Raw genomic sequence first — 16912 nt, 5'->3', positions numbered from 1 at the left:
ACTTGTAATCCTAATTGCTCTCCATCACAAAGACTATCTTTTTTCACATTACAGTCCAGCATTATAAATCTTAGTAACAAATTAGAAAAAAATAACAAAATAAAATGTTCAGCCCTTCCAAGCCTGGCACCTACCCTCCAGTCCACCCAGGCCTTGACTCCAGATCACACTGGCTTCACCTCAAGACTCTCGAGGCTGGAGGATTGCTCTTGAATTATCTTGAGCCTTGAAGTCCACACTGAGGCAACACTAGGCTGAGAGACCATGTCAGGCCGATAGATTGTCAGGTTGGGTACGCATTGAGGCCGGGAGTTCACGACATTGCTGAGAAGAGGTTCATAAGCAATCTCTTGTCTGTGCTTTAGTTTAATGGCTGTTGGAACATTTCTTCACCTCTTTCTTACCTCTGGACCCTTACCTAGCAGATTCCAAAGGTGCCATTTTTTCGTTCCAATTCTAAAACCACATGCCTCTAGCCGTTTCCAAATCAGGAATCCACCCAATCCCTCTGAATACTTCATCAGTGCCAGGACAAATTACACTAAAACAGCAGGTTTATTTCTTAGATATGAGTTATTGCTTAGATTAAGTCACCTTAGAATTGTCTCCTCTGTTTTTTCTGTCCAAGTTTGCTGCATAGTACCATCTTACAGCCAATTTATTGATTCTTCACTTTGGTTTAAAAGCCATGAATCAATTCCTGCCAAAATCTAATCCCTTCTTAAATTGATGCAGTAAACATTAAATTGTACAGAAAAAATCTTGATAATTTGATACATGTGTAATTACATTTTTTTCCTTTTCAAGTATCATACGCACTGAGAAGTATTCTCATGTATCATATCATCACTGTCTTTCAGTTTAATATATTGATCACAGTTGTGTATATTTTTCTCACTGTACAATTAGTTGTAAACTACTTCTCCAACAGAAAACAGTTTGAAAACATTTTTCTGAACTACTCTGAAAATATCATGTATGCAGGAACGTGTCGATTCAAGATTGATCTTTGAAGTCCAAATAATCAGTTTTACTTTTAGTTTTTTGCATTGAGCTAAATCGTAATGCAAAAGTCCTCTGTCAATAGATGGTTAATGTTCCTTTTTTTAGTAACACGTGGAATTGTAGTTATTTGTTAATAGCGAGACTGCATCACCTATGAGTCAAGATCAGAGTAGTGTTGGAAAAGCACAACAGGTCAGCCAGCATCCGAAGAGCAGAAAAATCGACAACCCTTTCCTGATGAAGGGTTTTTGCCCGAAACGTCGATTTTCCTGCTCCTTGGATGCTGCCTGGCCTGCTGTGCTTTTCCAGCACCACTCTGATCTTGACTCTAATCTCCAGCATCTGCAGTACCCACTTCTGCCTATGCATCACCTACGATATCAAATGTCCCTTGTTAACTCTACCTTCCTAAAGTTTAAACTTTCCCCCAACCAACTCCATTCTAATTTACTACCTGTGCCACATCTTTCCTCACCTGTTTTTGTTTGACTGCCCCCAGTGGATAGTGCTTGTAAATTTTTTTGTTAAATAAAAACACAAGTAATTTGGTCATGGAGAAAAAAAAGTTAAAATAAAGTTACACAGGAGATTTGGTGACGGTAAACAAAAGTGTCTAGAGGTATGAAAAAGCATCTCTGGATTGATGATGAAACTATTAAAAGAAAATGAACAAAGAAAATATAAAGTTTAAAGTGTAATTTGTTCTTTGAACCCTTCACCATTGTGAACAAAATTTATATCCATTCATTTTCTTTCTTATACTTTTCATAATGTTGAAAACTCACCTTAAATTTGTCTTTCCACCAAAAAATCCAGACTTTATTTCCATAGATCCCTACAGTGCAGAATCAGGCCATTCAGTCCAGCAAATCAACACCAACCTTTTGAAGGGCATCCCACCATCCCTGTAACACTGCATTTCCCATGGGCAATCCACCTAACCTACATACTTTTGAACTGTGGGAAGAAACCGAGCACCTAGACGAAGCCCATACAGACATGGGGAGAATGTACACATTCTATACAGGCAGCCACCCGAGGGTGTAATTGAACCCCAAACGCTGGCACTGTTAGGTAGCAGTACAAACCACTGAGCCACCATACTGCCCCTACACAATCTTGAACAATTTCTTTTTATCTTCAGTTGCTGTTACTTGAAGCAATCATTGCTGTTTACTTCGGCACCGTAGAGGCCAAATTAGAACACTATCATTGAGGAAAAGTATATATTTGCTATTTCAATTATTTTAAATAACATACAGTTTACAGTGATGGTTCATTCAGTCCACGTTCCGTCTCTATAACTGCTACTGGAGAACTGAGACTAGAAACTAAGCACTTTCTCCTTCACTCATTTCCACTTTTGATGGCCTCTTCAGTTCCAAATAGAATGAATCATGGAATGGTTACAGAACAGGATATCATTCATTGCATCTAACCAACCATCAGTTGGTTATTACTCCCTATCCACATTTCCTGGACCTCATTGACAAGGGAGAAATACATATGTGTGACCTGAATCAGATTACTGTATAGAGGAGCATCATGACCAGCTCTAACCCTGTCCTTATTCGACGTGTGCGCGTTTTCCAGCAGGAATTATTTAATAATGTTCGGTAATGGGAAGTGCTTGAATGGCTTCATACAAGTTAAATTGAAACCATCCTGGATTTCAGATGGATAACAAGAAGTAATTAAATAATGCCATCCCATTCTATTCTGGCATCTTCATGACATTTCAGTTGAATTGAAATTAAAATTGCTTGTATCTCTGGAGATTATTCTGCACCTATAGATATGTCAACTATTGAGACTGTTCTTTTTATCGAGGCCCACAAATTGCTATGTGTTTAATAAAGATTCCTTCAGTTCTCCTCATACATTTACTTTTTGAATTATTGGTATGTATTTTGAAATTCTTTCAAATCCACCTGTAAGAGAGAGTAGTATTAGTTAAATTGTCATTGAACATCTGAAATGCACTAAAGAGAAAACCGAAAGAACTGCAGATGCTGGAAACCAGAAACAAAAATGGAAGTTGCTGGAAAAAAACTCAGCAGGTCTGGCAGCATCTGGGTTCTGAAGAGGGGCCACTGGAACCCGAGACCTTAATTCTGTTTTCAGTCCACAGATGTGCCAGAGTTGCTGAGCTTTTTCCAGCAATTTCTGTTTTTGTTTCTGATTTCCAGCATCTGTGGACAGAAAACGGAATTAAGGTCTTGGGTATCAGTGACCCTTCTTCAGAACCCAGATACTGCCGGACCTGTTGAGTTTTTACCAGCAATTTCAGATTGTGCCCCGGAAATGCACATCTTGGAAAAATTTCTTGAAGCTCACTATTTCTTTTCATTGCAGTACAAATTAAAGTGGTACAGTTTGAATGGGCCAAGTGAGCTCCTCTGTGTTGTAAGTATTCTATGATTCAACGTTAATATTCTTGTTTATGAATGAACAGTGGAATAGCTGACAGGCAACAAAGGAATGTGAAGATGCTTCAGGAGAAGAAACCAAAGCATCTGTTTAATCTCGAAAGCAACTTCTCCAAATGTAAATTAAGGATCATTTCAAAATAACCATTTACCTTGATATAAGATATGTCTTTTAAATTTCTTGCTTTCCATGATGACACTCCCACAAATAACAGCAACGGAGAAAATGGAGAGGAATAATTTATAAAAATAAACAAATATGTTGACAGAATAGTGGCTCAGTGGTTAGCACTACTACCTCACAACACCAGGAACCTGGGTTTAATTCCACTTTTAAGGAATTATCTGCGTGGAGTTTGCACACTCACACTGTGTCTGTATGCATTCCCTCCAGGTGCTCCAGTTTCCTCCCACAGTACAAAGCTGTGCAAATTAGGTGGATTGGCCATGCTAAATTGTCCATAGTGTTCAGGAATGTGCAGGCTAGGTGGATTAGCCATGAGTAATACCGGGATAGGGTGGTGGGGTGCTCTTTGGAGGGTTGGTGCAGACTTGATGGGCTGAATGGTGTGCTTCCACATAGTGGGAATTCTGGGTGGCTACATCAGAGAAGAAGATTAAGGCTCACTGAGTATATCTTATATCATGATACACAAAAGGAATACTATGGGTACATTTAACACGATAAAATATTGATTATCTTCATATAAAACATGGAATGTTCAATTTCAAAGTTGCTGTCATCATCCCCTCCTCAAAACACTTGATTTATCTCTCCTTGCAAATCCAACCACCAACCTTTTTCTTAACCCCTTCAAACTCTTTGACTGTGGTGTTGCCTTCCAAATTTGTGACCGATTTCCCCAAATCCATGTTAAACTCCGGCCCTCTTAAGCGATTGGAAATTATACCATTGCACAGTTTTGAATACCACCCAGCTCATTCTCCCTGGGGCTCTGGCCAATATTTATCCCTGAGCCAGCATCACTCAAACACATTGATTTGGCCATTAGCTAATTGCTCCTTATGAAATCTTGCTGTATGCAAATGCAGCATGTTTCCCACTTTGCAACAGTGAATCCACTTTGAAAGTACTTCACTAGGTGGAGAGTTCTTTGAAATAACCCATGGCCATGAAAATCTCTGTTACATACAGTCTTTCTTTCTTCATTGGGTTTCTAACTTGATGCAGGGCTGCTGTAGAAAAGATGTTGTTAAACTTGAAAGGGTGCAGAAAAGGTTTACAAGGATGTTGCCGGGATTGGAGGGTTTAAGCTATTGGGAGAGGTTGCATAGGCTGGGGTTATTTTCCCTGGTATGTCAGGGCTAAGGGGTGGCCTCACAGAGATTTATAAAATCATGTGGGGCATGGATAGGGTGAATAGCCAAAGTCTTTTACCTGGGATAGGGGAGTCCAAAACGAGAAGGCATAAGTTTAAGGTTAGAGGGGAAAGATTTAAAAGGGACCTAAGGGGCAAGTTTTTCATGTAGAGGGTGGTGCATGTATGGAATGAGCTGATAGAGAAAGTGGTGGTGGCTGATACAATTACAACATTTAAAAGGCATCTGGATGGGTATATGAATAGGAAGAATTCCGAAGGATTTGGGCCTAATGGGACTAGATTAATTTAGGATATCTGGTTAGCATGGAGAAATTGGACTGAAGGGTCTGTTTCTGTGCTGTACAACTCTCTGACGCTATGAAGTAACTCTGATCAAAATCAAGTATTGTATCCTGTGTGATTTTGACTATGGTCCACAATCACTCCTCATATGAATCATTATCTTGTAGTTTTCAGTCCTTAATCACGCCATCCTCCCCAATCTTTTCCACATCAGACATCCCATTGGGACTGCCCTTACTTGGGAATACAATAGTCAGAGACGTTCCTTAGTCTCCAACATTCCAGGGAAAACATTCCCAGCCTATTCAGCCTCTCTCTGTAACTCAAACCCTCCAACCCTGGCAACATTTCAAGTTTCACAACATCTTTCCTATGGCAGGGAGACCAGAATTGAATACAATATTCCAAAAGTGGCCTAACCAATGTCCTGTACAGCCACAACATAACCTCCTAACTCCTGTACTCAATGCACTGACCAATAAACGCAAGTGTACCAAACACCTTCTTCACTACCCTGTTTACATGGGACTCCACTTTCAAGGAAATATGACCCTGCACTCCAATATCTCTTTGCTCGACAACACTCCCCAGGACACCAACCGTTAGGTGTATAAGTCCTGACCTGATTTGTCTTGCCAAAATGCAATCAAGAACATTGAGAGGAGAACTTAGGAAATCTTTCACCTCGCACAAAGCAAGTTTATCTTTGAACAAGACCCTCATGAATACTTTCGTCAACTATAGACTTACCCACTCCAATATTCTCCGGGTCTACTATCCAGCCTCAATCTTTGTAAACTTCAACTTACCCAAATCTCTGCTGCATGTATCATATCTCAAACAAAAGCCAGCCACACAAAATTTACATCAACTACTCTGGTTTAAATTAAATTTTACATTTAAAACTTTCAATTGAAAATATTCACCTCTCTGTTTAAATCTGTCCATGGTATCATCCCTCAAAACCTCTCTAGAGGGCTAACAAGCAAAATCGCCAGTGGTAGGGATCAGTGAGAAAATTTGAAACCTCTGAATAAATCAGCTACTCATTTAGCTGAAAGGGAGAAGATGTGGTTGTTTTAGGTTGCAACTTTAAATTGAAGAACAATTTCCACCCCGAAACCTTGACATATCTTTACAGATATTGCCTAATCAGCAGTGCATTTTCAGCATTTCATTTGTTTTTTTCTGGAAAATTTGAAATAAGTTTAATTTGACTGTACTTTCTGTAATTTTCAATCTGAAATGATTTGCCCTCAGACTATATGGTTGATATTGAATGGATATGTAAATATTCAGAACATCACAATTGTGTTCTGATGTCCAAGGATAGAACATGCTGTATGGAGATGAGTTGAATTTATTATACTTTCTGCAATTTTCAAGTTGAAATGTTTTGTAATGTACTTTTACAAATGTCATGAACAAAGTTTATTTTTTGAAATTAAATTTGATCCTGCCACAATAATTAATGCATGTATTCATATGTCAATCTTGGAACTACTTTGCAAATGAAAATGTTAGGAAGATTGTACTCATTAGCTGCAGACCTCTGTGAACAGCAAATTCTCTCACAGTGGTGTGAGTGAAGGTATGGTCGCTATTGGGTACTCTAGTTCTCTATCATGCTCATTCATACGTATGCTCACATATATACATTTGTAGAAACACTTGAGACATATACAATGATGTGCACTTGTATAAACACATTTACACTTAAGGCTATGCGCACACACATGTGTTGCAGCTCATTTGGAAGCACATTTGCCTCTGAGTCATAAGATTTTCTGCTCAGGTCCCACTCCAGAACCTTGGCACCAAAATCAAAACTCCCATTCTAAGCTAGTATTAAGGCTGATCGGTTTCAAGTAAGACATTAAACTAAAGTCTTGTTTGCTGTCTCCAGTGAAATTACAACATCTTAGGGCCATATTTCTCAAGACCAGAGGCATTATCACTTAATTGCAAAAAGAACACGTTTATTGATCATAACCATGTTCTTGTGAGCTTGCTGTGAGCAATATTCCTGGCTGTATTTCCTACATCATAACAATGACTACCAATCAAAATTAAAAATCACACAACACCAGGTTATAGTGCGACAGGTTTATTTGGAAGCACTAGCTTTCGGAGCGCTGCTCCTTTATCAGGTGGCTGTGGAGCTAGTCATCAGAAAGCTAGTGCTTCCAATTAAACCTGGTGGACTATAACCTGGTGTTGTGTAATTTTCAGTGGCACGGTGGCTCAGTGATTAGCACTGCTGCCTCCCAAGGATCTGGGTTCAATTCCTGCCTTGGGCAACTGTCTGTGTGGAGTTTGCACATTCTCCCTATGTCTGTGTGGGTTTGCTCTGGCTTCCTCCCACAGTCCAAAGATGTGTAGGCCAGGTGAATTGGCCATGCTAAATTGCCCGTAGCGTTAGGTGGATTAGTCAGAGGTAACTATAGTGGGGGTGGGTTACTCTTTGGAGGGTTGGTGTGGATTTGTTGGGCTGAAGGGCCTGTTTCCACACTGTAGGTAACCTAATCAAATTTTTAACTTTGTCCAACACTGGCACCTCCAAATTGTACACTTCAAAAGTATTTCATTTTCTGTCCAACGGGTTGTGAAGGGTGCTATACAAATGGAAGGTTTTTCTCTATATACGAGCACGGATAGTGCACTGGGAGGTACATACACACACACACAAGTACAACACCGGCCATGCAGAGAGGGAACAATTCACTCTGATGAGGAACAAGCGACACTCGCAGAGACGCTGAGCCTGACCCGGGGTGCACGAGCACCACGGGGACGAGGAATGACGGGGGCACGCGCGCGCTGTGGGAACGCGGACCGTCAGCGAGTGACGGGGGCGCGCACCCCCAGTGAGTGACGGCGGGGTGGAGGGGACGGGGGTAAGGGACAGAGACGGGAGCGAGCGCGCTGGCGGGGACGCGCGGCGGTCCCATTGCAGCCGCCTGCCTTCTGCTGGTTGTCTTTGTGTCCCCCCCCTGTTTGTTTGTTTTTGGGGAAGGGGTGCACAGGGAGGTTTAAAGCTGCAGGAGGTGGGGGGGGAGATGCTGAGGATGTTGCAGCCCCGGGGCTGCGGGAGCACCGTCACCGCCTCCAGTGAGCGGAGTCCGGGCGGAGAGTGAGCGGAGAGGCGCTGCTCACCTTCCGCTGTCCGCAGCCTCACTCGCACAGAGAGAGACACACACACACACAGAGACAGAGAGAGAGAGAGAGAGAGACACACACACACAGAGAGAGACAGACAGAAACACACACACAGACAGACACACACACAGAGACAGAGAGAGACACACACAGACAGAGAGAGACACACAGACACAGACAGAAACACATACACAGACAGAGAGACACACACAGACACACAGAGGCATACAGAGAGACAGACATACAGAGAGAGAGACACAAGAGACAGACACTCAGACACACAGAAACAGAGAGAGACACACTCAGGTACACAGACACATACACACACACTCAGAGAGACACAAACACAGAGACTCAGAGAGACACAGCAGCCATGGGCTTCCTCCACCAGCTACATCTCCTACTCTGGAAGAACATCACCCTGAAACGCCGGAGCCCGGTGAGTCACTTCTCCCCATCTCTCTCTCCCTTTATTTTTATTTTTTTCTTCTTTTTAATCAGTGAAACCTCCAGGAGATTCGGTCTGGTCAGTGCTCTAAGAGCTCAGCTTGCTGATGGAGGGAGGGTTTCTGTTCAGACAGGATTACCCCCACCCACTCCTCCAGTCCCTTAGACAGCATTACTCCCCACCCCTCCAGTCTGTCAATCAGGATTACCCCCTACCCTTCCAGTCCCTTAGACAGGATTAACCCCCACCCTTCCAGTCTGTCAGACAGGATTACTCCCCCCCCCCCCCCACTCTTCCAGTCCTTTAGACAGGATTACCCCCCCCCCCACCCGTCAAGCCTGTCAGACAGGATTATTTCCCCCCCCCCCCCCCACTCTTCCAGTCCCTTAGACAGGATTATCCCCCCCCCACCCATCCAGCCTGTCAGACAGGATTCACCCCTCCAGCCCCTCAGACAGGATTACCCCACCACCCCCAGTCCAGTGTCTCAGACAGGATTACCCCCCCCACTCCTCCAGTGTCCCAGACAGGATTACCACCTCACCCCACCAGTCGCTCAGTCAGGATTACCCTCCCACCCAGTCTCTCAGACAGGATTACTCCCCCACCCCTCCAGTGTCTCAGACAGGATTACCCCCCCACCCCTCCAGTGTCTCAGACAGGATTACCCCCCCACCCCTCCAGTGTCCCAGACAGGATTACCACCTCACCCCTCCAGTGTCCCAGACAGGATTACCACCTCACCCCTCCAGCCCCTCAGACAGGATTACTCCCCCACCCCTCCAGTCTGTCAGATGTTCCTTCCTCGATCCAGGAGTTTGTATTGCCTTCCTCCCGAAGTTTCTTCCTGTTTGCCTGGGGACCGCAGATCCAGCTCTGGTTATATTATGGTAGCGCCTGCCTGCAGGGAGAAACACTTCTGTTACTACGCACTTTAGCATCAACACTCGAGCAGTGCAATGCATTTGCCCATGGCCCTCAACTTAAAATATTTTTAAAAACTGCTTCCAGTTGCCAGACTTTATAAATAGAATATAGTTTCGAGCATGTCTATCTGGAACTGACCAGTACAGTACCTGGAGTTGACTAGTAATTGTGATCAACTGGTAACTGTGACATGGCCATCTCTTTGAGATTTGTCCTTTCAGAGTTCAGCGTTAACCCATTCCTAGTTTTGTATCAAGCAGTTGTCAGACCTTTTGTAACAGTTGATAGTTGAGTTAAAGCTGTACTCGAAAGTAATGGTTTGTAAATGTTGTCTTAGTATTGACAAGTTACATCTCTACAGAGAAAGGAATCTGACCAGTTTCTGTGTTTTTTCAGGACATGAGATTGTAATTGCTGTTTGTCACTGAGCCTGACTTGGGTTTCTGTTTGACAATCTGTTTTAGCTTGGAACAAGGAGGGATATGAAAAGATTTTTTTCAAACTTCATTAGCAGCACAAATTGCTTTGATATGTGTTAAACAAAGGAGCAGCAATGCAATCTTAATGAACCAATTCATTAATCAATAAGACTGGGCACATTCAATAAAATATGTGGTACAACATTGGACTCAAAATGTAATAGCCATTTGAAGTATTATGTGTATTTACTGAAATGAAAACTGAAGTTGCTGGAAAATCTGAGCAGGTCTGGCAGCATCTGAGAAGAACAACCAAAATTAATGTTTTGGGTTTGGTGACCCTTCCTTGCTTCTGACTTGAAATGTTAACTTTGATTTCTCTTCACAGATGCTGTCAGACCCGCTGAGCTTTTCCAGTGACCTCCGCTTATGTTTACTTGTTCACTGTTGGATAACATTGGCTGTGATATTTGCATGTTACAGTAATTGTGTGGTTTAAATTATTGGTGAACTTGCCTTTTGCAATTGTGTTGTGATTTATATCACTTTATGGTTTGCACCTTATGCCAACTGTGGAACGTTCATATCTTGGTCAGTAGGTTGTGAATGCAAACCTCATTTGAGAGACCAGAGTATGTAATTCTGGGTGACATTGCAGAGTAAGATTGGTGTGATGCTCACTATCAGATGTTCTGCCTTATAGATGAGTCATTCAACTGAGGATTCCGTCTTGAGCCTTGGTCAACGTTTATCTCTCAATCAACTTCACTAAAACGCATTTTCTGGACGCTTTATGATAGGTTGCTTTACGCAAGTTGCCTCCTGAGTTTCATACATGGCATCAATGAGATCATTTGAAAAAGTACATTATTGTGTACTTTGGGGCATCCTCGGGTTGTGAAAGGCGCTATAAGAATGTACATCGCTCTTCATCAGTAACAGGTTTGATGTCCTTGAATGTTCCAATACCGGCTGTAGAATTAAAAAAGACTGAGGGAACAGGAAGATGGAAAAACTGACTTGTATCAAGTTTTAGCAAGTTCTGGCCCTTTCTTGGAAAGGCCATTGGAACAATGTCTGCTTAGTAGCCTGCAGTTAGCTGTTTCTAAAAAAAAACCCTGTTTTTGTGAAGAATGTTTAAAATTTTAAATTGGAGCAGAATTTATGATTTGAGAGACCCAACAGTAAAACTTTCTTTAAAAAAACTGTGTAATTTTTCAGTTGATTTAATCATGCCTTCAAACAATATTGAAACTGAGAGACTATTTTGAGTTACCTTACAGCCTTTCCCAACAGCTATATCAGTTGAATTCATTGTAGTGTCAGCTGTGACCCAGTGGGTAATACACTTGCTTTTGGGTCTGAAGGTTTGTGTACAAATCCAACTCTAGGCATTTGTGCACAACATTAAGAGTGTATGGGAAGTTTCCTGCTTTGCATGAGATGGAAAGTTGAGGTGTTGTTTGTTGATACAAAAGATCTGATGGCTGTTTTTATAAATACTTCCAATATAGCAAAGGAAAGGTGAATAGGCTATATATTCTTGTCTATAGTTGGGTGTATGAGCACGCGCATGACAGTTAGGGAAAGAAAGCCCTAAAAATAAGAGGCCTAACGGTGCAGATGCACAGAAACATGAAAGTGGAGTCGCAGGTAGACAGGGTAGTGAATAAAGTGTTTGGTGTGCTTTGTTGGTCAGTGTATTGTATAGGAATTGGAAGGTCATATTACAGCTGTACACTTTTTTGAAATACTGCGTTCGGTTCTCGTCTCCCTGCTATAAGGAGGATGTTGTGAAACTTGAAAGGGTTCAGAAAAGATTTACAAAGATGCTGCCAGGGTTGGAGGGTTTGACCTCTTGGGAGAGGCTGAATAGACTGGAGCTATTTTCACTGGAGTATCAGAGGCTGAGGGGGTGACCTTATAAAGATTGGTAAAATCATGAGGGGCATAAGTAGGGTGAATAGCCAAGCTCTCTTCCCCCATGGTGGAGGAGTCTAAAACTGGAAAGCATGGGTTTAAGGTGAGAGGGCAAAGATTTAAAAGGGGCCCTAGGGGCAACGTTTTCACACAGAACAGTACGTGTATGGAATGAGCTGTCAGATGAAGTGGTGGAGGCTGGTACAATTACATTTAAAAGACATCTGGATGGGTATATGAATAGGAAGGGTTTGGAGGGATATGGGCCAAATACTGGCAAAAGGGACTAGATTAATTTAGGATATCTAATTGGCATGGACAGGTTGGACTGAAGGGTCTGTTTCCATCCTGTACATCTCTATGACTCTTTATTAAAAAAAACTTTAAAAAACTTGTATGAAGTTCATTGAGACAGTGCATAACATTAAAGGTGCGATTATAAATAAGTGTCAGAAGGCACAGAGTGACAGTGAGCTACAAGTGAAAAAAACTAGGTCACAGAGTCATACAGTGAAGAAAAAAACAGACCCCTTGGCCCAACTTGTCCATCCCAACTAGATTTCCTGAACTAGGCCTATTTGCCAGCATTTGACCCATATGATTCTGGGTAATCCAAGATGGAGGATGGGAAAGATTCCTGGCTGTAACAGCTGCTCCTTTTTTTCGAGGTATTTTAGGTTACTGAGGTGATTTCCTCGACAGGAGCAGCAATTACTGTTTTAGATGCTGTTGCATTGTCTTGGAACTTTGGGGAAAAAAAAAGTCAAAACAACAGCAGATTCAAAAGGGAGAAGAGCAGACAAAGGAAGCGCGTGGTGAGGACTGTGCAGGAGAGAGAGAGAGAGAGAGAGAACCTGACACCACAGGGTACCTGCACTGTTACTGCCTTTGCTGTTTGAATTCATGTATTGCTGGACATCGGAGTGCATCTGGGAAAATTAACAAATAGTGAAATTCACAACTAATCTTGGAGGAACTGTTGGGCAAAGTTCACAGCACAGAATCAGATAAGTTAATTATTTTAAGTGGCTGACAGAAACTCTGCAGTAGTGAGTAGATAGGTTCTTTCTTGAACATATGTTTTCTGAGATATCTCTTGATTAAACTTAAAATATAAGCCATTATTGTTAATCTAACCTGGGGCAGTGTGTTTTAGAGGGATAAGACGGTGTTATTTTCTGGGTCAGTAGATTGTGAAGGAGCAATAATGGCCTTTAGTAGAGTGATATGTGCTTCTTCTCAGACATGGGAGTTTAAAGAGAGGGATATAGAATCCTAGAGATGTACAGCATGGATACAGACCCTTTGGTGTTGGAATATTGTGTGCAATTCTGCTCTCCTTCCTATCAGAAAGTTGTTGTGAAACTTGAAATGGTTCAGAAAAGATTTACAAGGATGTTGCCAGGGTTGGAGGATTTGAGCGATAGGGAGAGGCTGAACAGGCTGGGGCTGTTTTCCCTGGAGCGTTGGAGGCTGAGGGGTGACCTTATAGAGGTTTACAAAATTGAGGGGCATGGATAGGATAAATAGACAAAGTCTTTTCCCTGGGGTGGGGGAGACCAGAACTAGAGGGCATAGGTTTAGGGTGAGAGGGCAAAGATATAAAAGAGACCTCAGGGGAAACTTCTTCACACAGAGGACGGTATGTGTATGGAATAAGCTGCCAGAGGAAGTGGTGGAGGCTGGTACAATTGCAACATTTAAGAGGCATTTGGATGGGTATATGAATAGGAAGGGTTTGGAGGGATATGGGCCGGGTGCTGGCAGGTGGGACTAGATTGGGTTGGGATATCTGGTCAGCATGGACAGGTTGGACCAAAGGGTCTGTATCCATGCTGTACATCTCTATGACTCTATACCCCTCTAAACTCATCCTATTCATGTACCTGTCCAAATATTTTCTAAATGTTGTAATTGGTCAGATGACTGAAAACAAAGAGGATGGAAGTCAGGTAGAAAGTTGCAGGAAAGACATTCTAAAACTTGGGGCTTTAGCAAATGGAGCATGGCAAACAGAGATAGGCCAATTTAAAAATGGGGAAGCTCTTTTAAATTTACTTAATCAATTAAAACAAATTAACCAAATTATACCAGATTAGATGTTTTTTTTTCAAGGGGCACTGTTACAGCAATCAAACATTAAAATTGATTTAAACAAAACTGAAATTAGTATATCATTTTAAAGATTAAGCAGGCACTCCAGCCCCTGCTGTGCCTGTGCCCATTGATTAGATTACTTACAGTGTGGAAACAGGCCCTTCAGCCCAACAAGTCCACACCGACCCGCTGAAGCGCAACCCACCCAGACCCATTCCCTTACATTTACCCCTTCACCTAACACTACAGGCAATTTAGCATGGCCAATTCACCTAACCTGCACGTTTTTGGACTGTGGGAGGAAACCGGAGCACCCGGAGGAAACCCACGCAGACACGGGGGGGAATGTGCAAACTCCACACAGTCAGTCACCTGAGGCAGGAATTGAACCCTGGTCTCTGGCGCTGTGAGGCAGCAGTGCTAACCACTGTGCCACCATGCCGCCATGGAATGGCTTGAGCAAACCAGTGGATGTTGTATGCCCGCTTTCCAAGGACACCTGGCCATGGATACAACCCCAAAAGAGGGGTAGGCAGTCAATGATCCCCATAACCACCATCTGCCTGGATTGGTTTGCGGCCACCATGCTTAAAACTGGGGATGTGCAAGTGGCCAGAATTTGAGGAGTGCAGGTATCTGGGTGGACTGTGGGGCTGGAGGAGATTGGAGATGTAGAAGGTTGAGACCTTGTTTTCAAAATCCTCCAAAGGTGAAACATTTAAAATCCAGATGTGACTTGACTATCAGCTGTTGTAAGTTAGTGAGCAGAAGGAATATAGTGTAACAGAGCCAAATGGCGTGAGTTAACATAAAAGCAGCAGAATTTTGCATTTGCTAAAGTTCCAGTTAAAATGTGGAAGGCCAGCTCCGACTACATTGAATAGATGAGTCCGTAGCAGATAAAGGCAGGGGTTGGACCAAAGGGTTTATTTCCAATTTGTATGACTATATGACTGAGATTCAATAGCAGATTTTATAGGAAGGATATTAGTGAGCTGGAGAGGGTTCGGAAAAGATTTACCATGATGTTGTCTGGATTGGAGGGTTTGAGTTATAAGGAGAGGCTAGATAGGCTGGGACCTTTTTTCACTGGTGCATAGGAGGTTGAGGGGCCATCTTTATGGAGGTTTATAAAATCATGAGGGGCAGAGATAAGGTGAATAGCAATGGTCTTTTACCTCGAGGTGGGGGAGTTCAAAACTAGGGGACATATTTTTAAGGTGGATGGAGAAAGATCTTAAAAAAGACTTGAAGGCAACTTCTTTTTCAGTGTGATTTGTGTGTCCAGAGGAAGAGGTGGAATGCGGGTGCAGGTGAAACATTTTAAAAATATTTGGATAAATACATGAATAAGAAATGTTTCAAGGGAAATGGGCCAGGAGCAGGCGGGTGGGACTAGTTTAGTTTGGGATTGTGGTCGGCATGGACTGGTGGGATCGAAGGGCCTGTTTTCGTATTATATGACTCTTTGAGCTGAAATAGGGCTAAAACAGGTGATGTTATGGAGGTGAATCTAAGTGGTCTTAGCGGTGGTACGAATATGTGGTCAGAAGCTCACCTCTGATTTAAATGTGACCCCCATGGTTAGTCTCAGACTGTTACCTGGGAGAGAGACTGAGTTAAGGAATGAAGTTTGGAGTGGGCAAAAAAAAAGTGTCTTCAGGCATCACAAAATAAAATTGCAATAAAATTCTAATCGTTTTATGTCTGAGAAACAGCCTGACAGTAGAGTCACAGTAGAGGAGACAAGATTAGTGAGGTCAAACAGGATGTCATCAGTGTAAATGTGAAAACTGATTCTGGCTCCTGCTATCAAAGGATGGCATGCATATGAGAAACTGCAGTGGCTGAGGATCGATGCTTGGTGGAGGGTGGGCAGCAGAGGTAGGGGGGCAAGAGCTAGGAGAGAAGTCATTCCCTGTAATTCTCTGGTTATGATTAAATAGAAGTGTATAGCATCATGATAGAGCAGTCCCAAGCCAGATGTATGACTGGTTGAAAAGGATAAGGAAGGAAAGCTTACTTTTGTTATCATCACACAGAATGGCATTTACATTCTGCATTCATGTAGCACCTTTCACATCTTCTAGACATCCAACAATACCTCAGCCATTGACGATTCATTTGTAAGTGTAATCCAATTTGGGAAATGTCACAACCAGTTTGCGCACACAAGATGGTATTGAATTTGTTGGCAATAATGGTTGACATATAAATATGAGGACAACGGGGGAGATGGCCACTTTTTTCGGGAGTGGGTGACAACATTGTAGAATATCCACACCCTTGCACCAACTGTGCAACGTTCTAATTATCATAATGTTGCATAAGACGCAACTTCACAATATTGCCTATTGTTGTTGGCAGCATTTGATCTTCCCAGTAAAACGTGCTCGTTCTTTTTAGCTCTTATCTGTATTGTGTTTCTTTTCATTGCTGCACCTACAGTTTTGCTAAATTGCACATGCAAGTGCAAAGTTTGGGCCTGCTCAATGATCAAACACTCTCCAGTATCCTGTATTGAGAGGTGATGGGTGCTTGGTTTGTTGGTCTCCTGTGGTTAGCAATGAACGTCAGTGTGAATTGGTTGTGGTCATTGTTTCTGAGCTGAAAATGTGTTGCTGGAAAAGCGCAGCAGGTCAGGCAGCATCCAAGGAACAGGAGAATCGACGTTTCGGGCATGAGCCCTTCTTCAGGAAAGAAGAAGGGCTCATGCCCGAAACGTCGATTCTCCTGTTCCTTGGATGCTGCCTGACCTGCTGCGCTTTTCCAGCAACACATTTTCAGCTCTGATCTCCAGCATCTGCAGTCCTCACTTTCCCCTCTGTGGTCATTGTTTCAAACAGCAACCTGGAGAAGATGTGCATATGTTAATATTAACCC

At 42.6% G+C, this 16912-nt stretch overlaps 1 protein-coding gene across 4 annotated transcripts in view; it reads left to right on the top strand.

Annotated features, from left to right (window-relative positions):
* The first annotated feature begins 8373 nt into the window (after positions 1-8373).
* Positions 8374-16912, top strand: part of abca2 (ATP binding cassette subfamily A member 2) — a 559549-nt gene continuing 551010 nt past the window's right edge. For all 4 annotated transcript variants that reach the window (XM_087998533.1, XM_087998535.1, XM_087998534.1 and 1 more), the window contains exon 1: positions 8374-8657. In XM_087998533.1, the coding sequence (XP_087854659.1) occupies positions 8592-8657 (66 nt within the window). In that variant the 5' untranslated portion in view covers positions 8374-8591. The remainder of the gene's footprint in view (positions 8658-16912) is intronic.

This window comes from Chiloscyllium plagiosum, unplaced genomic scaffold, assembly GCF_037043375.1.
Source record: "Chiloscyllium plagiosum isolate Xiang-an unplaced genomic scaffold, Cpla_swu_hap1 HiC_scaffold_21, whole genome shotgun sequence".
NCBI lineage: Eukaryota > Metazoa > Chordata > Chondrichthyes > Orectolobiformes > Hemiscylliidae > Chiloscyllium > Chiloscyllium plagiosum.
This window is presented reverse-complemented; position numbering and strand designations above follow the sequence as displayed.